At 40.2% G+C, this 17254-nt stretch overlaps 1 protein-coding gene across 4 annotated transcripts; it reads left to right on the forward strand.

The window, feature by feature from the left end:
- The first annotated feature begins 923 nt into the window (after nucleotides 1–923).
- Nucleotides 924–10251, forward strand: g3bp2a (G3BP stress granule assembly factor 2a). Of its 4 annotated transcripts, none has more exons than XM_085409689.1 (13): nucleotides 926–1102; nucleotides 2812–2930; nucleotides 3012–3093; nucleotides 3456–3629; nucleotides 4022–4112; nucleotides 4230–4335; nucleotides 4453–4633; nucleotides 4931–5032; nucleotides 5560–5662; nucleotides 5766–5825; nucleotides 5936–6067; nucleotides 6201–6319; nucleotides 7492–10251. In XM_085409689.1, the coding sequence occupies exons 2-13, from the start codon at nucleotides 2836–2838 to the stop codon at nucleotides 7762–7764; spliced, it is 1518 nt and encodes a 505-aa protein (XP_085265815.1). In that variant the 5' UTR covers nucleotides 926–1102; nucleotides 2812–2835; the 3' UTR covers nucleotides 7765–10251. The 4 variants fall into 4 exon arrangements, with proteins under 4 accessions (XP_085265818.1, XP_085265816.1, XP_085265815.1 ...); XM_085409688.1 differs by having other exon boundaries at nucleotides 927–1102; nucleotides 6201–6328; XM_085409692.1 differs by lacking the exon at nucleotides 4931–5032 and having other exon boundaries at nucleotides 924–1102.
- The last annotated feature ends 7003 nt before the right edge of the window (nucleotides 10252–17254 follow it).

Below are 17254 nucleotides of genomic sequence, written 5' to 3' on the forward strand. Positions count from 1 at the left end.
CTTCTATAGTTGTCAGGTGGGTTTTCATGGACTATGATGCCTGCAGACAACACTGTAATCAATAGTGAGAATAGGGAGCAGGTGGATGAGTTTAAATACCTAGAACAGAGAACAGAGGGTGGTGGCAAGTGAAAGGAAAGGTTTACAGCATGGTAGTGAGACCTTCTATGATATGTGGTTTGGAGATGGTGGGACTAAGAAAACGACAGGTAACCAACGTACAGGTGGGAGAGCTAAAGATGCTGAGATTTTCTTGAGAGCGACCAGATAGAAACTGAGTACATCAGAGGGACAACTCGGGTTGAGCAGTTTGGAGACGAGGATAAATGGGCAAGGCTGAGATGATTCGGATATATGAAGAAGATGGATAGTGTATATGTTGGACAGAGTACTGTTGAATATGCAAAGATTCATGGATGTAACGGAGGACATGCAGAGGGTAGGTGTGACAGAAGAGGATACTAGTGATAAGGAGAATTAGAGGTGGACCCCCTAAATGGAACAGCTGAGAATAAGGAGAAGAAGTTGTTCACAGTTAGAACTGGTTTGTAATGAGATTTTTACCAAAAGAATGCGTTGTAATCACAGAATTATGGATTTGATATGCACGTTTAAACAGTATACAGTATGCATGTTATTATGCATGCAGTATGCATGCTACAGACAATTACGTATATATCAACATAGACGATATCAAAACACCGCAAAAACCTCAATGCAGGGCAACTAAAGAGTTTAAAAACACTCCTGTCCATGAGTACCGTTTCAATTACGCTCCACACGTTTGTGGATAGTTTTGTAGGGGCGTGGTTATTTATCTGACGTCACTCTCTTTGTTGCCCAGTGTAATCAGTCCATTGGCTGAATTTGTGTAATGGGGGTTCCCAGCCCCGGATTGCAGGGGTACAACAATAAATCGAAGCTATCGCTTTAAATCTTCAATCTCTGGTAGAGCAGAGATCATAAACTGTCAGTGAGAGCAGCGTGGGAAATCGCACAGTATCTCATTTGGGATTTTCTGTAATTCAGAACCCTTTACAGTCGGTTGCTCATAATTATTTATTACACACCATTCTGTCTACATAGATAGGTCTTTCACAAGGTAAGTTAGCATTCCTCTAAGCTAATGGTTACAGCATCAGCTAGCCTAATGTTAGCTGCATTGTGTAGTTACACCGCAACTATTCCAATCGATTACAGCCAGTAATAATTCAGAGTTGGCGACTAAAATGTGTCATTATTGTGCAAATATTCCACATTAGCTGTGTGGTTAGACGTTTTAACTCTGAATCAAGTTAGTTAAATCGTCTTCCTTTGTTGTCTCTGAGAGCTAGCATTAGCTCTTAACTTGTTTCATTGATAATAGCTGGACACTCAGGCGTTGGCTAATAGAAGTGTGAGGGAGCTTTATCTTACTTGGGCTTTGTAACAAATTTTAAAAGAGTGAGTGAATAGTATCAGTAGTGGAACCTCTCTGTTGGTTAACTACAATGGCAAATGCCTTAGCCATTGCTAACGCCGGGCTTAACATCAGGTCGGCTTGATTTACCCGAGCTCTGCCTTCAAACAGCCTGCTAGTTGTATGTATGTGTGGATGTTGTCTGTTTTCCAGGGTTGCGTGTAAATGAAATATGCCCGCTGTCTGAACAAGTGGTCCCTGTCGAAAGAAAAAACGACGACGCCACAAGTCAGCTAACGCTAGTGTTAGCCAGTTAGCAGTGTCGCAGGCTCTGAGTTTCGATTCAGTTTGCTGGGCTCGTGTTAGCAGTTTACGGTGACAGCAAAGAGGCCGGTAGTGGCATTCATATTCATTCAGTCCACTATATAACGTGTGTCAGCTTAACGACGTTTCAGTGCTCATTAATCTTCTAGAACTGGCGCACATACGGTGCTGTTTTTGGATCCGTCTGTTAACGTGATAAACGTGAATGATGACAAAATGTGGTTAGACGAAAAGGCCCTTTATAGCAGGCCACTCATCTACATATGGTTACGCAGATATAACACATGAACGTGATGTATAGTTGCAACTCAATTTAGCGGTAGTTTCGCTGGCTTTCTCCACTCGTTAACCAGAGCACCTGCACTACTAGCTTCCCTTTTTAATCATCAGCTGGTTTCCCTCTTTGTCTCATTGGATAGACGTGATGGCGCAGTTGAATGTCGGCTAGTGTATTAGCCAGCCAGCTAAACAGTCAACTGTCTTGCTTTTGGTATGGAGTTAATGTTGGTTTGATGAAACGTGGGCCTAGACGACGAAAACGAAGCGCTTTTCTAGCAAAGAGGAGACCTTTCTGTACTTCCTGTACTTGCTGCTCAGATACATCCATGTTTACCTCAGGCACTGCAACTGCGTGTGCTCAACATGGACTTCCTTAAAATGGCCTGACCGCAAACAATGCACGATGCGCTTTAACTGATTCTGAACTTCATTTTCTGTGTCCGTCACTCGGTTGCCACTCTATTATGACTGCCTAGCTTAAGCCAGTGCTGTAAAATGCAGATGTAATCCTAGTGGAGGAATTTTGAGTGTTGCTAAAAATATATGGCCGTTTTTGTTTTTTTGTTTTTGTTTTTTTTTTTTAGTTATGCACGGTGTTGTTTAATAGTATTGAGTTATCTTAAGTATTATGTGGTAGGCTTTCCACGATGTTTTTCCACAAACTAAATATTTTCACTTTTTCTAATGTGGTTTAGGGTATGTGTAATCACCAACTGAATGTTTAAATGCATGCTCTTCACGGTATAATAACTAAATCCTGGTCGTTTTTTGTTTTGTTTTTGTTTGTTGTTTTTTTTTTTTCATTTCAGCACTTAATATTGTTTACCAAAGAAATGGTGATGGAGAAGCCAAGTCCCCTGCTTGTAGGGCGGGAGTTTGTGAGGCAGTATTACACACTCTTAAACAAAGCACCAGATTTTCTGCACAGGTAATTGCAAAATGTTTACATGACAGTCTATTTGATGGGAAATTTGTGCATGGGTAATGATGCTTTTTAACTTGCGATTAGGTTTTACGGGAGGAATTCTTCCTACGTTCATGGAGGACTCGACCCAAGTGGAAAGTTGGCAGAAGCAGTGTATGGGCAAGCGGTAGGTACTGTAGCCCCAGTTCATTAATGGGGTAATACTTAATTTTAGTGAAATGTCATTTTAATGGAATTTAAACGTTTTAAATAAGTCGCTGTCTGCAAAGAATATATGTACGGGGAAGTAAAAAAAATGGTATTATTAAACTACCAGAGGTAAAAATACCATCTTGCATCCTGAGCTGATGTATACTTATAAAATTAAAACACACTGGGTAAATTCTGCTGATTTTTAACCTGCCAAATTAGTAATTAAAAGTTTGAGAGTCTAGAAATAAGATTCCTATTTTCCTAGTTCCTTCATTTTCTCTTTTTTTTTTTTTTTTTTTTTTTTTTTTTTTTTTCTCCCCTCCCTGCATATTTTAGGAAATCCACAAGAAGGTCATGTCGCTGCAGTTTAGTGAATGCCACACAAAGATCAGGCACGTGGATGCTCATGCCACACTGAGCGATGGAGTGGTGGTACAAGTCCTCGGAGAACTGTCGAACAATGGTCAACCCATGAGGAAGTTCATGCAAACGTTTGTGCTTGCTCCAGAGGTGAGTGCTTCTACCTCTTGGTGCTCCCACTTGTCTCAAAGTGGCCTCACAATAAAGGGAATAAGTAAATAGTGTTAGGATCTTGGAAAGAAAGCGACTAGAAGTTTTGTGATGACATTTCACCTCTCATCCAAGAGGCATCTTCAGTTCTGAATAATTGATGAATATCTTTATGAAACTCGCTACTTATGAAAAGTACAGTTGCTTTCTTTCCAAGATCCTTAAACCACCATGACCTGGATGACTGAAAACCTACAAAGACTAATAAATTCTTATCAGGGCTACACAAGACCAGCCTAATTGAAAAGATATACATGAAGTACTGTAACATGTGCCGTTTGTGTATAAATATTAAACAGTTTTTCTTTTCTTCTTTTTTTTCATGTTCTCAGGGTTCAGTGGCGAACAAGTTCTACGTCCACAATGACATCTTCTGTTATGAGGATGAGGTTTTTGGAGACTCCGAAGCTGAGCTTGATGAGGGTGAGATTTTCATGAGTGACTTTTCTTTTTCTTAAAACTAGTGAGTTTAAGTAGATGTTCATATTTTAAAGTGCTCTTGTTTTTTTTGTTTTTTTTTTAACTATTTTGCTTCTGCAGAATCGGAGGAGGAGGTTGAAGAGGAGCCAGAGGAGAGGCCGACTTCCCCTGAACCACTTCAGGAAAGCCCAAACAGCAGCACCTATTATGAACCTCACCCCGTCAGGTACGCAGAACTTGATTAGAACTCGGTGCAATCAAATGTAAGATGAAAGTCTCTCAAATATGATCAGTCTGCAGAGGTGACACATTTGTTTCATGTTTCCTTATTTGTGGTCTGCAGCAACGGAGTTGAAGAGCCCATGGAAGAACCAGCTCCAGAGCCAGAGCCGGAACCCGAACCAGAGCCCAAGGTAGAGGAGACGAAGCCCGAGGTCGAGGAGAAGGTTCTTGAAGAGATGGAGGAGAAGGCACCCTCACCAGTCCCTGTGGAGTCTCCACCAAACACCCTGGAGCCTCCCAAGGTGAGGAGAAATTACTTCTTAGTGGTTTCCATCTCATATTACAAGGGGCAATACAAGTTCATTGAATCTAAAGTGATGCATTTAACATTTTAGAGAATAACAACTTTACTGTGATCCAGTTTTAAAGCCAGAAGGAAAAACAATGCATTTTGTAATGTTAAGATGCACAGAGCAGGACGATACAGAATCCACATGGCACTAATGCGCTCTAATCAAAGTTACAAACATTGATATGACAGTGTGGCTGTTGAGCATTATCAGTGTAGCCCTAATGATGCGTTACTGTACTCCTAACAGCCTTTCTCCTGGGCCTTGGTGACCAGTAAAAACCTGCCTCCTTCTGGCACAGTCACCTCTTCTGGAATCTCACCCCATGTTGTTAAGGCTCCAAGCTCACAGGTAAATAACTACCATGAGTTTATTAACTTAAAAACCAAGAGAGCTTGTTGTAAATTAAACCTTAATAATGAGATACTGTAGGTGCCCCTCTGATAGGTGTAGGCCCTTCTTAGAAGTCTCTTGCAGTGCTCATTTCAAACGTGCATCACATTGAATGTTTGTGATGAAGAAGAGCAATAACTTTGGTACACATGTGTGAATGACCTCTGCTCATTGAAAAGGACACTAACACGTGTTTGGACTTTTCCGATTTCATGCGGCAAACAAAATAAAAATTTTCATTTGGAACCAGGCATATTCAGCATATGCAGTCTCCTCAAGGAAAATATGGAGGAAATTCAGCAATTCTTTAAAACCTGAAGCAACCGCTTGAATGCTAACAACCAATATGTTGAACAACCAGTAAAAAGGAAAAGTTTTGTCAGGAAAAGATCAGAATGACATACAGCCCCAGCACAAAAGGACAGATTTCTGTCTGATCCTAGATAAAGCTGAGATGATATTAATTTCTCATTTGCCTTGTTTAGCCCAGAGCCGATGCAAAGCCGGAGACACAGACGGCACCTCTTCGCCCCAGAGACCAGCGCACTCGCGACAGACCACCCTTCACTCCACGGGGTCCCAGATCTGGTAATGCTAACACCGACCTCCTCAGATTGAAGATTCCTCTGTTTTGGTTTTTTGTTTAAATCTGGTTTATTTATACTATCTGTACGTCTGTGTTGCTTTTTAGATGGCGTTGCTTCTTCAGACTCTCAAACAGGAAAACAGCACTTGAGTTTTGTGAACAAAGGTAAATATTACTGTTTAAAGCACTTGTTTTATTTCTTACTGAGAACATTTTTCAGTTGTTGATCCGATGTGTGATTCTACATTTTCATTGCCTGTTGTTCTGATTTGCAGGTAGCAGGGGCGATTCAGAGTCTGGTGACATGGATAGCAGGCGAATTGTTCGGTACCCTGACAGCCACCAGCTTTTTGTTGGCAATCTTCCACATGACATTGACGAAAACGAGCTCAAAGAGTTTTTTATGAGTATGCTTTTAAATATATATATATATAATTATTTTTTTAATATATTTATTTTCTTCCACATTAAAAAAAAATATTCAAAATTGATGAATTTTTTATTTTATTTATTTTTTTAATTTATCCCCTGATCTTTCAGCATATGGAACTGTGGTGGAACTGCGAATCAACACCAAGGGCGTTGGTGGGAAGTTGCCTAACTTTGGATTTGTTGTCTTTGATGATTCGGAGCCTGTGCAGAGAATCCTGGGGGCCAAGGTAGAAGGGGCATGTATCAACATTTCATTACCCACTTTGTTTCATTTGGTGGTGGATTTTGGTGACACGCATTGCTACATATTTCATTTGATGCTAGGGTTCACCTACGTGCTCAGATTGAATACATACTGATTGAAACATAAGTCATTGTTTTCTGTGATATATTTGTTTGCATCCCTTGTCCTGTCAGTCACATATTGAGATTTTAAATATGCAAAGAGGAAAGCAAGATGACGAAGTCAAATTGCTATCGTGTCTCCACCCAGAGAAAGGAAAAAACTTCAAGGGTCTTTTCCTTGAGTGTGTCTAGACTGGTTTCAGACTTTCTGTTCTCTTCCTGATGGCTCTGTGAAAAATCTTGTTCTGACTGCTTGCACTAGTGCATCTGCAAATTAGCCACTGACAGACAAAACACAACTCTGCTGTCAAACTGGCCCAACTTTCATGCCAAGCATCATCATGGGTCTTTATCAGTGTCCAATCCTGAATCTGTGACATCCAGCCTAGCACATGTTTGTTTTGTTTTCTCTGTGAATCCATGATGAGACGATAAGCAGATGTGTTACTGCAATTCCCTGAAGTCTCTGCACTACCTTATGCCTGCCCACTAAAAATTGGGGGACTACAGTAACAAAATGTCTGCACACCACCAAACCCAGTCAAAAGGTTTTGCCTCTTCTTTAACAAAATTGGAGTTCAAGTTAAAGAGTGGCCATTTTGACACAGTGGAGAAGATCCAGCACACAGACGCATAAGTGCAGGTGTAAAGAATCATATTTTCAGGGAGTGAACAAAAATGGCAGCTCTGCCTCAACCAGTCCTGCAGACATGCTCAAGAGTCCTTTTTATGGGGTGGGGAAAGATTTTGCTGTTTGAGGCTGGGGTTATCAGTGATGCCCACGAGACAAGAAAAATCCAGGAAATTGCATTTGATATCGAAATTGATGCCATTACACAGTAGCAGGTAATAGTGGGGTTTTATTGGTCAGTGAGGTGGTAAGGATAAACCTTAAAAACATGCTTTTCAAGTTGGCAGCAATGTCAATCTCACCAGTGTCCTTTCACTCTGGGTCGCTGCCACCTGAATGAAACAGACCTGGAGAGTAATGCTTAAATAGTCTGGGAGAGGAGCAAAGTGAAACTGACCGTGCCTTTCTTAATTTTCCCTGCAGCCCATCATGTTTCGAGGCGAGGTGCGTCTGAACGTGGAGGAGAAGAAGACGAGAGCAGTGCGTGAACGAGAGACCCGTGGGGGAGACGAACGTCGGGACATGAGGCGCAACGATCGGGGTGCCGGAGGTTCACGAGGCGTCGTGGGAAGCGGGATGATGCGTGATGGAAGGGGACCGCCGCCTCGTGGTAGCATGGCCCCCAAACCCGGCATGGGCTCTGGAAGGGGCTCCAGTGGCCAGGGAGAGGGCCGCTTCACGACCCCTCGTCGCTGAAAAGAGCGCCCCTCCTCCCTTCAAGTGTGGAAGTAGTATCGTGTTCTTCATCTTCAACCGTTCTCGTTAACGAAAAGAAATCTTCATGTATAAAAGTATATATTTGTTTTTGTTTGGTTTTTTATTTTATTTTTTTTGTTCCCTCTATGCTTTGGAATGTGACACAGCCTGTCAACCATTTGTTTGTGAAATAGACAAAACAAAATAAGCAAACAAAAAAATGTCGCTTATTAGTTGTGAGCTGAGCATCCTTTTCAGGTTTCTCAAGAATTCGCAGACTTTAATTTGTAAATTTGCGAGAAGAAGAAGGAAAAAAAGGCAAACCAACCAGGAGTAATCTGCCACATTAGGAGGGACTGATGAGACTTAACCACAATAATACAGCCCATCAAAAGAGATTATATATGCCTTGACTTAACTGGGGCGCTGCTTCAAGAATTCCCCTCTATTGCACATTTTATATGGTATGGTTTTCTGCCCGTCACAGGTCGAGAAGAGTGAGATGCAAAGTTCTGTGCAGTTCCTGGGGGGAAAGCTTGCCTTTTACTTTTTCTTTTTTGAGAGACCACTGCTTCAAAATTGCATAATGCTCTCATCAATATGCACTAATGGGTACTTTTGTCATGTTACGTTGACATCCATGCTCGGGACGCAGCTGGAGAGACCTGTTTTGTCTCAAAGCGATACGACTTAACCGGGGCAGGCCTCACTCGCAGCCTGTCGGCTGTGACCAATGTACTTTTCACATTTTTGACCCAAAACAACCTTTCGATTACTGCTGGATGGACAAGATAAACAAATCTACATGACACTTTTCTCTCATTTATGAATCAAAAAAAATCCTCTAATCCTGGACTTACACCCGATGAGTGAGGAAACAAAGGATAAATGAGAAACAAAGCTGAACAATAGAAGAGTAATAATGATGGCGGCTTGCTCTTGTTCTGTTTTCTTTCTTTGGTTTTTTTTTTTTTGTTTTTTTTTTTTCCCCTCTTGATCCCCTCTTGAGTGTTTAGTTTTTTTTTCTTCTTTTTTTTTTTTTTTAAGTCCTGCCAGCTAGACTGCGAAACTGGGATGGTCAACACCTCTCTCCCTCTTCCCTCCCTTCCTGTCTTAAGTGCGGAGTAATTGAATAAATGTACAGCAAAAATCATAGTTTACTGTATGTTTCGCTTTTCTGTGTATATCCATTTCTCTCTCGACTTGATAAAAGCATGATGGTGCCTTCTCTTTCACCTTTTCCAGTCTTACTAAAGCTAAAAGTGGTTTGGGGCTGCTACACAGCTGCTCTTTTCTTTCTTTTTTTTGAACTGGTATCTGCTGAGAGCAGATTTTGGGGGGGGAAAAAAAATACTTGCAGTATTCATAAGATTTGTTTTTCAGGTGCATATTTCATTTTCCATACTGTTTTATTACTACAGATAATCTGCTGTGAGTTTTGTACATTTGTTGTAATTGTATGTCGTGGGTTTTGTAGAGACAATAGGGGCCTCATGCTCTGTTTTGTTAAAACAGCAAAGAGGTGCAGCCCCACATCTTAAGAACTTCACCCTCCAAAAAAAAAACAAGGTACATTAAAAATGGTGGCAGTGAATTCTTGGTCTTTTGGTTTAACAGGTCATAGCTCCACACGACCACGATTTCATTGAACTGACGCTTCGGCGATGTCTCAGAATAAAATTCAGACACTGGCCGTAGTTTTGATCGACTCATGGCAGCAATCGGGTTGACCCCTGGACTCACAAGTTGTCAGACTGTTGTTTTTTGTTTTTTTTCCTCAGCAACAATTTTTGTAAAGATCTGTATGCGTGGGGCTCGTCGGTCCCCTCCAGCCTACAGACAAGCAAATAACTGCACTCACTTTTCTAGCGTTAAAACATTTGTATTTTCATATGCTGATTATTCACTGTGCATATTTTGAGTTATCTGAATGCCATACATGTCAGCTCCTCCTTGTCCATTAGCATTTTTCTTTCTTTTTTTTTTTTTGTTACCACTCTAAGGGAGGGAAGACCTTTTGGTTTCGGCTGGAAAGGAAAACGTGTTTTTCTTTTTTTTTTCTTTTGTTATCTTGCACTGAAACGGGAAGTAAAATGATGATGTAGCATTTTTCTTGACAAATATACTAATGAGGTCTTCCTTGTCTGGTGGTTTTGCACTATTTCCAACATTTCTGGGACAATCTCGTCAGTCTCAACACAACAACCTCTCCAAATTTCTCATCTGGCTGCAAAAAAGAAATTGCTCTTCGTAATTAGTGTGAAATCTCTCCTTCTCACTCGCAGTTGAAACAAGACGTGGTAAATAAGTATGGTATCGTCAAGGTAGATTTTCACAGTCATGCTTGGTAATTTTGTGGTATGTTTTCAGATGTGGAAATGGCTTTTAAACTTTAAACTTGGTAACAGCTTTTGACCTAACATTGCAGAAAAATGACAGCTCTTTGGTCCTCGAGTGCCTCAGCCCACCCACCCCCTCCCCACCAAATGTCTATTTGTCAGGTAATTGCTTAACGCGGGCACTTGACTGCAATCATACTTTTTACAGCAACGGTCAATGAAGAGAGTGGTGAAGAAGAGCCATCATGCTTTCAAACCGATCTCGTGCTTTCTCCATGTCAGTGGTGGTAAAACGTTCGAAGGTAGAAATTTATAGATGGGTAATTCTTTTCTCGCTGAGGTCTTTAACGACTCATCCCTCTCGAAACTTTAAAGGATCCTCGAAAGGAAAAAGGAAGAAAAAGTGTTAATTTATTTTTCTGTGATTTAAAAGTGCAGTTAATGGATCCTCATTGTAAATCATTCCAACCCTTTTTTTTTTAATGGAAATAGAAGTATCTTCTTGGCTTTAGCAAGTGTGGTAAACATTTGGCTGCCATCTTCATTTTACTGTGTTTACCCTTGTTGCTATTACAAAACTGTTGTAGGTGGAGACTTTTTTTTCCCCCTTTTTTTTTTAACGTTTAGGTCCTTATTTTATTTTTCTTTCTTCCTTTCCATTTTGAATGTGTTGGAATTAACATACAATAAACTACTGATAACATCACCGCTCATACCGTTTGTCATGTTTACAGGAGACTCCCCTCGTTGGCCGTGTAAAGTTTAAGCCTCCAAACACAAACTATATTAAACATAGGGTTGTGGAGGAAAAGAGAGACTCCCTGTAAAGTTTCTTGCAAAATTGCTTCTCAAAATAGCCTTAAAAGGTGTCAGAAAGTCTTAAGCTCGCTCATACAAACTCATTTTTCTCTCTTCCAGTTTTTTCCTGTTAGTTTCTGTAAGTGGTTGATGGCTGTCAGCTAACATTTTTAGTATCTGTAACACTGGAGCGATAGATGGAATTGTTAACTCCACCCATGCATCAGTTTCCTGCTGCTTAATCCTAATACTAAAACTGATTAGTTCTATTATTAGGATTGCTAAATTATATTACAGTCCCTGGCTACGTTATTCTTGGTGCTGATATTTACTCGGCCAGTCGCAAGGCAGCAACTGAGTGCATTTTGGCATGTAGACACGACCTGCTGAAGCCCAAACCGAGCATCAGAATGAGGAAGAAAGGTGACTTTGAACGTGGCTTGGTTGTTGGTGCCGGACGGTTTGGTTTGAGTATTACAGAAACAGTTAATCTACAACTTTCCCACACAACCACCTCCAGGGTTTACAGACAATGGGCCAATAAAGAGAAAAATATCCAGTGAGCAGCAGTTCTCTGGGTGAAAATACTTTGTTGATACCAGACGTCAGAGTAGAAGGGTCAGACTACTTTGAGCTGATAGGAACAACAGTGAGTCAAATAACCACTCATTAAAACAAAGGTGTGCAAAAGGCATCTGTGAACACATGTCGAACCTTGAGGCAGACGGGCTACAGCAGCAGAAGACCAGACCAAGTGCCAGTCCTGTTACCTAAGAACAGGAACTAAAATTGGACAACAGAAGGTGTTAAAAAAATATTGCCTGACGTGACGGGTTTCAATTTGTACCCTGATATTTAGGTGGTAGGTTCAGGGTTTGGCGTTAACAACATAAAGTATGGATCCATCCTGCCTTGTATCAATGGTCCACGCTGCTGCTGGTGGTGTAAGAGTGTTCAGGTTCTTTTTTGGCACACTTTGAGCCCCTTACTACCAACTGAGCATTGTTTAAATGCCACAGCCTACCCGAGTCCATCTTTTTAAGACCACATCGTACCCATCTTCTGATGCCATGAAAATCTCAGATCATCTCTGCAACAGTTGTTTGATGCCATCACGCCAACATGGACCAGAATTTCTGAGGAATGTTTTAAGCACCTTGGGCCTATTTGATGGGCAGTGCTTTGAGCAGCTGAAATACAAAAGTAACTATGAAATGAAATAATGTGTATATATAATCTAGAGGAATATATACAAAACAAGAGAAAGGCAAGAGTCTGTTTGTGAGTGGCCTTAGTGATGAGACCAGAGGGTAGTGGGTCAAACTGGTGGTGTGCAGGGTGCAAGGGGTCACCTGTAATGACCCTGGTTTTCCTGAGACAGGAGCCAGTGATTTCTTGGGAATTGTTAATTACATTGTGCACAGCCTTCCTGTTGTCAGAGGTGGACCATGCGTACCAAACATCCAGGCAGTAGGAGAGCAGTACAAGGCTCCTTTATTTTTTTCAAGGAATTTAATTTTTAAGGATTAAGGTATGCTCCAATTGTTTTCAGTTGGTGAAAGATCTGGACTGCTGCCAGGCCTCTTCGCCACCCAGACTCCTCTACTGGTATAGAATAGAATAGTAAGTAAGTAAAATGTATTTATATAGGACTTTTCACCGATAAAAATCACAAAGTGCTTCACAATAAAACCAGAAAGATACATAAAATAATAATATGAAACAATTAAAAAAATGAATTAAAAGCTTGTTTGTATAGAAATGTCTTCGGTTACTTTAAAAAATAAAATAACAACCGGTTATTGTCATTGTACAATGAAACTTGTGGACAACACCATGCTGTTATATTAGATGCTGCAGTATGAGGTTTAGTATCATCTTACTGAAATACTCAAGGCATTCCCTGACAGACAGGTCATCTGGATAGGAGGTTATGTTGAAATCCTGTATATACGTTTCAGCATTGATGGTGCTGCTAATCTCATGGGACCTAAAGCACCTCAATACAGTCAGAGATGTATGATTTTCAACCGAGTCTGGAGAATGTGGCATCCATGTTTTTGTTTTTTGTTTTTTTTGTTTTTTTTACCTCAGTTAATGTCTGGAAGTGTTCCTGAGCCCATGCAATGATTCCCTATTTTGATCCCGACTGACTGATTTTCAGCCGTGTCCCTTGTGTACAGAGATTCCTCCAGATTCTTAAAATCTTTTTATGATATTGTGTACTCTAGACGATGAGATATTCCAGGTCTTTGCAGTTTTACATTAAGGAACATCATTCTGTGATTGTTCCACAATTTAAAGATCCATATTTAAAATGTATAAGTTCATTTTTTGGTAGATTAGTAAACCTCTGAAGATGCAGGTGTTGTCGTTCCCATAGCTGACAGAAAATGTGTCCAGGCTTCTCTGTGTGAAGCTTTTAAAAGACACTAGAGGACCACATGTTGCTTTTGCTTTGTCATTTGTGTCATGGCTCTGATGTGCAATGATGAAACTCCACTGCTTTTATATTATTGTACTGGATTGCTTCACTAATTTCAACATAAGTTTATTAAAGACACTGAATTACTGGGTGCATTTGAATTGGTTTGTGGTGCCTGTGCTGTGTGGAAGCAGCTGTGCGCAGGGCTTTAGAAACAAGATTTATGCAAATCAAGATTCACACATAATAAAGGGCACGATCAGTAACAATGAACCCGGCCATCAGAGCAGATGGTAGATGGGGGTTAAGGGCACTGAAGACACAGTTACAGAAACAGTTTTCATTGCTGTAGGAAAATTAAAAGGTAATTCTTTATTTAAACAGCCAAACATGTGCTGTTGTGTTTGTTGGGAAATGATATTTGGTGGCGTGAAGGTTTACTTGTTCTCTTCTGGCTGAATGCTGTCTCTCCGGCTCTTCATTGTGAGCCGGAAGCAGCTAGACATCCATGTGTAGATGTTTACAGCTAATTGAATGAACATTGTCATGCTTATCTCAGCGTTCCTGTAGATTTTTCCCCCTCTTTATTCTCATCCAGATCACACACCACTCAGCAGACCTGGATCTATATAATGTTCCATGAAATACAATTCTTTCTTTGGGCCCATAGTCCCCTGGCAGGTTAATCCAGCCCTGGCGTTACACGCAGGTTAGAATCAAGTAGATCTGGTTTCTGGTTTCACTTTATTTTTCTTTGATTTGTGCTTGCTCTGAGTGTGTTTCTGTAAACTTTACTGTTTACCTGCTGTTTTCTGTAAGTACCTACACATATAAACTTAGTCACTCTGCTTAAGGATTATTTAGGTGTGTATTTGACAGTTATACCATACCTATTAGTTATATTTCAAAATTAAAAGCAAAAAAAAAAAAGTCAATAAAATGCATTAGACTGTACAGGTTCAAGTGCCCAACAGTCCTTTCCTGAATGCCTTTCCTGAGGTTTGCACTGTGTCCTATTTATGTGTGACAATTTGATTTCCCTCGGATTGAGCTAGACATATGACAGCAATTATAAGCTGAAATAGTAAAATTCTCCAAAGTAGGTAACAAAGTTATGAATCAGTCATAAAGTGCACACACCAAAACTGTTTTCACTTTGTTAAATCCCTGCACGCTGACTAGGAAGTTTGGGTTGTTTGTATGCGCTGATCCAACCCTGAATTACACTATTAGAATGACCACCTACACAATGAAAAAGGTTCCTGTGTGCTTATGTCTGTCTGCAGGCTAACAATCAATTAAAGGTACAGTAAGTGATGTTTGTGAGGTAACAGAATATTGTATTCATAATTAAAAATTGATTTATGGATTCTTGTAAACTAATTAAGAATTAATACATAAAAAATGCATAAGAGGTTGCCAGTTTTTGTATATATATATTTTTGTATATTATAAGGTTTTAAGAATGGACAGCTTTCACCTCGTGCTTGTATAGTTATTGCAACATCGTGTATATGAAATGTGTTTATGTTTTTTTATTTGTTTTATTATGTGTACTGGTTGTGTTGACTCTATAAAAACCAAATGCCTTCATATTATGGCATACTATGGTCCCTCATAATAACTGTCTACAACAAAAACATAAATAGCCTATTTGACATTAATAGATGTATGATCAATCCTCACACAATGTTTTGGAGAGCAGGGAGAGTGGGTTTTAAAAAAAAAAAAAAAAAAAAAAAAAGATTTTACAACATTTGTTTTTTAAAATATCATATCCTGTCCAGTCATAATCATTCAAGTATAATAAACTGAAAGTGGAAATGTTACTGACACTGAAACAGTTGGTATTTATTACACCTACTTCTGTGTAATAAAAAAAAATCCTCCTAACTGCCATTTATACAGGGAGTGCAGAATTATTAGGCAAATGAGTATTTTGTCCACATCATCCTCTTCATGCATGTTGTCTTACTCCAAGCTGTATAGGCTCGAAAGCCTACTACCAATTAAGCATATTAGGTGATGTGCATCTCTGTAATGAGAAGGGGTGTGGTCTAATGACATCAACACCCTATATCAGGTGTGCATAATTATTAGGCAACGTCCTTTCCTTTGGCAAAATGGGTCAAAAGAAGGACTTGACAGGCTCAGAAAAGTCAAAAATAGTGAGATATCTTGCAGAGGGATGCAGCAGTCTCAAAATTGCAAAGCTTCTGAAGCGTGATCATCGAACAATCAAGCGTTTCATTCAAAATAGTCAACAGGGTCGCAAGAAGCGTGTGGAAAAACCAAGGCGCAAAATAACTGCCCATGAACTGAGAAAAGTCAAGCGTGCAGCTGCCAAGATGCCACTTGCCACCAGTTTGGCCATATTTCAGAGCTGCAACATCACTGGAGTGCCCAAAAGCACAAGGTGTGCAATACTCAGAGACATGGCCAAGGTAAGAAAGGCTGAAAGACGACCACCACTGAACAAGACACACAAGCTGAAACGTCAAGACTGGGCCAAGAAATATCTCAAGACTGGTTTTTCTAAGGTTTTATGGACTGATGAAATGAGAGGGAGTCTTGATGGGCCAGATGGATGGGCCCGTGGCTGGATTGGTAAAGGGCAGAGAGCTCCACTCCGACTCAGACGCCAGCAAGGTGGAGGTGGAGTACTGGTTTGGGCTGGTATCATTAAAGATGAGCTTGTGGGGCCTTTTCGGGTTGAGGATAGAGTCAAGCTCAACTCCCAGTCCTACTGCCAGTTTCTGGAAGACACCTTCTTCAAGTACAGGAAGAAGTCTGCATCCTTCAAGAAAAACATGATTTTCATGCAGGACAATGCTCCATCACACGCGTCCAAGTACTCCACAGCGTGGCTGGCAAGAAAGGGTATAAAAGAAGAAAAGCTAATGACATGGCCTCCTTGTTCACCTGATCTGAACCCCATTGAGAACCTATGGTCCATCATCAAATGTGAGATTTACAAGGAGGGAAAACAGTACACCTCTCTGAACAGTGTCTGGGAGGCTGTGGTTGCTGCTGCACGCAATGTTGATGGTGAACAGATCAAAACACTGACAGAATCCATGGATGGCAGGCTTTTGAGTGTCCTTGCAAAGAAAGGTGGCTATATTGGTCGCTGATTTGTTTTTGTTTTGTTTTTGAATGTCAGAAATGTATATTTGTGAATGTGGAGATGTTATATTGGTTTCACTGGTGAAAATAAATAATTGAAATGGGTATATATTTGTTTTTTGTTAAGTTGCCTAATAATTATGCACAGTAATAGTCACCTGCACACATAGATATCCCCCTAAAATAGCTAAAACTAAAAACAAACTAAAAACTACTTCCAAAAACATTCAGCTTTGATATTAATGAGTTTTTTTGGATTCATTGAGAATATGGTTGTTGTTCAATAATAACATTATTCCTCAAAAATACAACTTGCCTAATAATTCTGCACTCCCTATAATTGTATATATTAATTCAGTATTAATTAATACTTCTTTGATCACCAGTTAACCTAACATGTGTTTGTTTTTGGACCGTTGTACTTTGGAGAAGGTCAAACATGTAAACTCCGTAAAGACAGACCCCAGCCAGGATTTGAAGCAGGAACTTGCTGTGAGGAAGTAGTGCTAACCACTCTGCCACCATGCTGCCCTAATACACGTCTTGTATCTGCCAGGCAGCCTCTGACCTCTGTATGACCTCTTTTCCTTATGTGCATCATACATAATCGCTACTACATATACACAGAAACGACAGTTTACAGTTTCAAGTTTACATTTGTATTGTTACAATTGTTGAGAAATCAACAATTTCTCTTGATTTGATGCCCACTGGCACAATGATCTGAAATCCACCTGGATAGTTACAGATCAATTTAATTCAGAACAAACTCAGTGTTTAAAGGATTGTAGCTCCTGTACAA

The sequence above is a fragment of the Rhamphochromis longiceps genome, linkage group LG6 (assembly GCF_057381845.1).
Source record: "Rhamphochromis longiceps isolate RC_006_pf linkage group LG6, R_longiceps_female_GT1.1, whole genome shotgun sequence".
Taxonomy (NCBI): domain Eukaryota; kingdom Metazoa; phylum Chordata; class Actinopteri; order Cichliformes; family Cichlidae; genus Rhamphochromis; species Rhamphochromis longiceps.

What these genes read in the sequence shown, in the direction of transcription:
- g3bp2a (XM_085409688.1), top strand. Translation starts at nt 2,836, where the DNA reads ATGGTGATGGAGAAGCCAAGTCCCCTGCTTGTAGGGCGGGAGTTTGTG. An exon ending in AAGCAGTGTATGGGCAAGCG is followed by an intron (nt 3,094 to 3,455) that starts GTAGGTACTGTA and finishes TGCATATTTTAG; the next exon opens with GAAATCCACAAGAAGGTCAT. An exon ending in CGTTTGTGCTTGCTCCAGAG is followed by an intron (nt 3,630 to 4,021) that starts GTGAGTGCTTCT and finishes TCATGTTCTCAG; the next exon opens with GGTTCAGTGGCGAACAAGTT.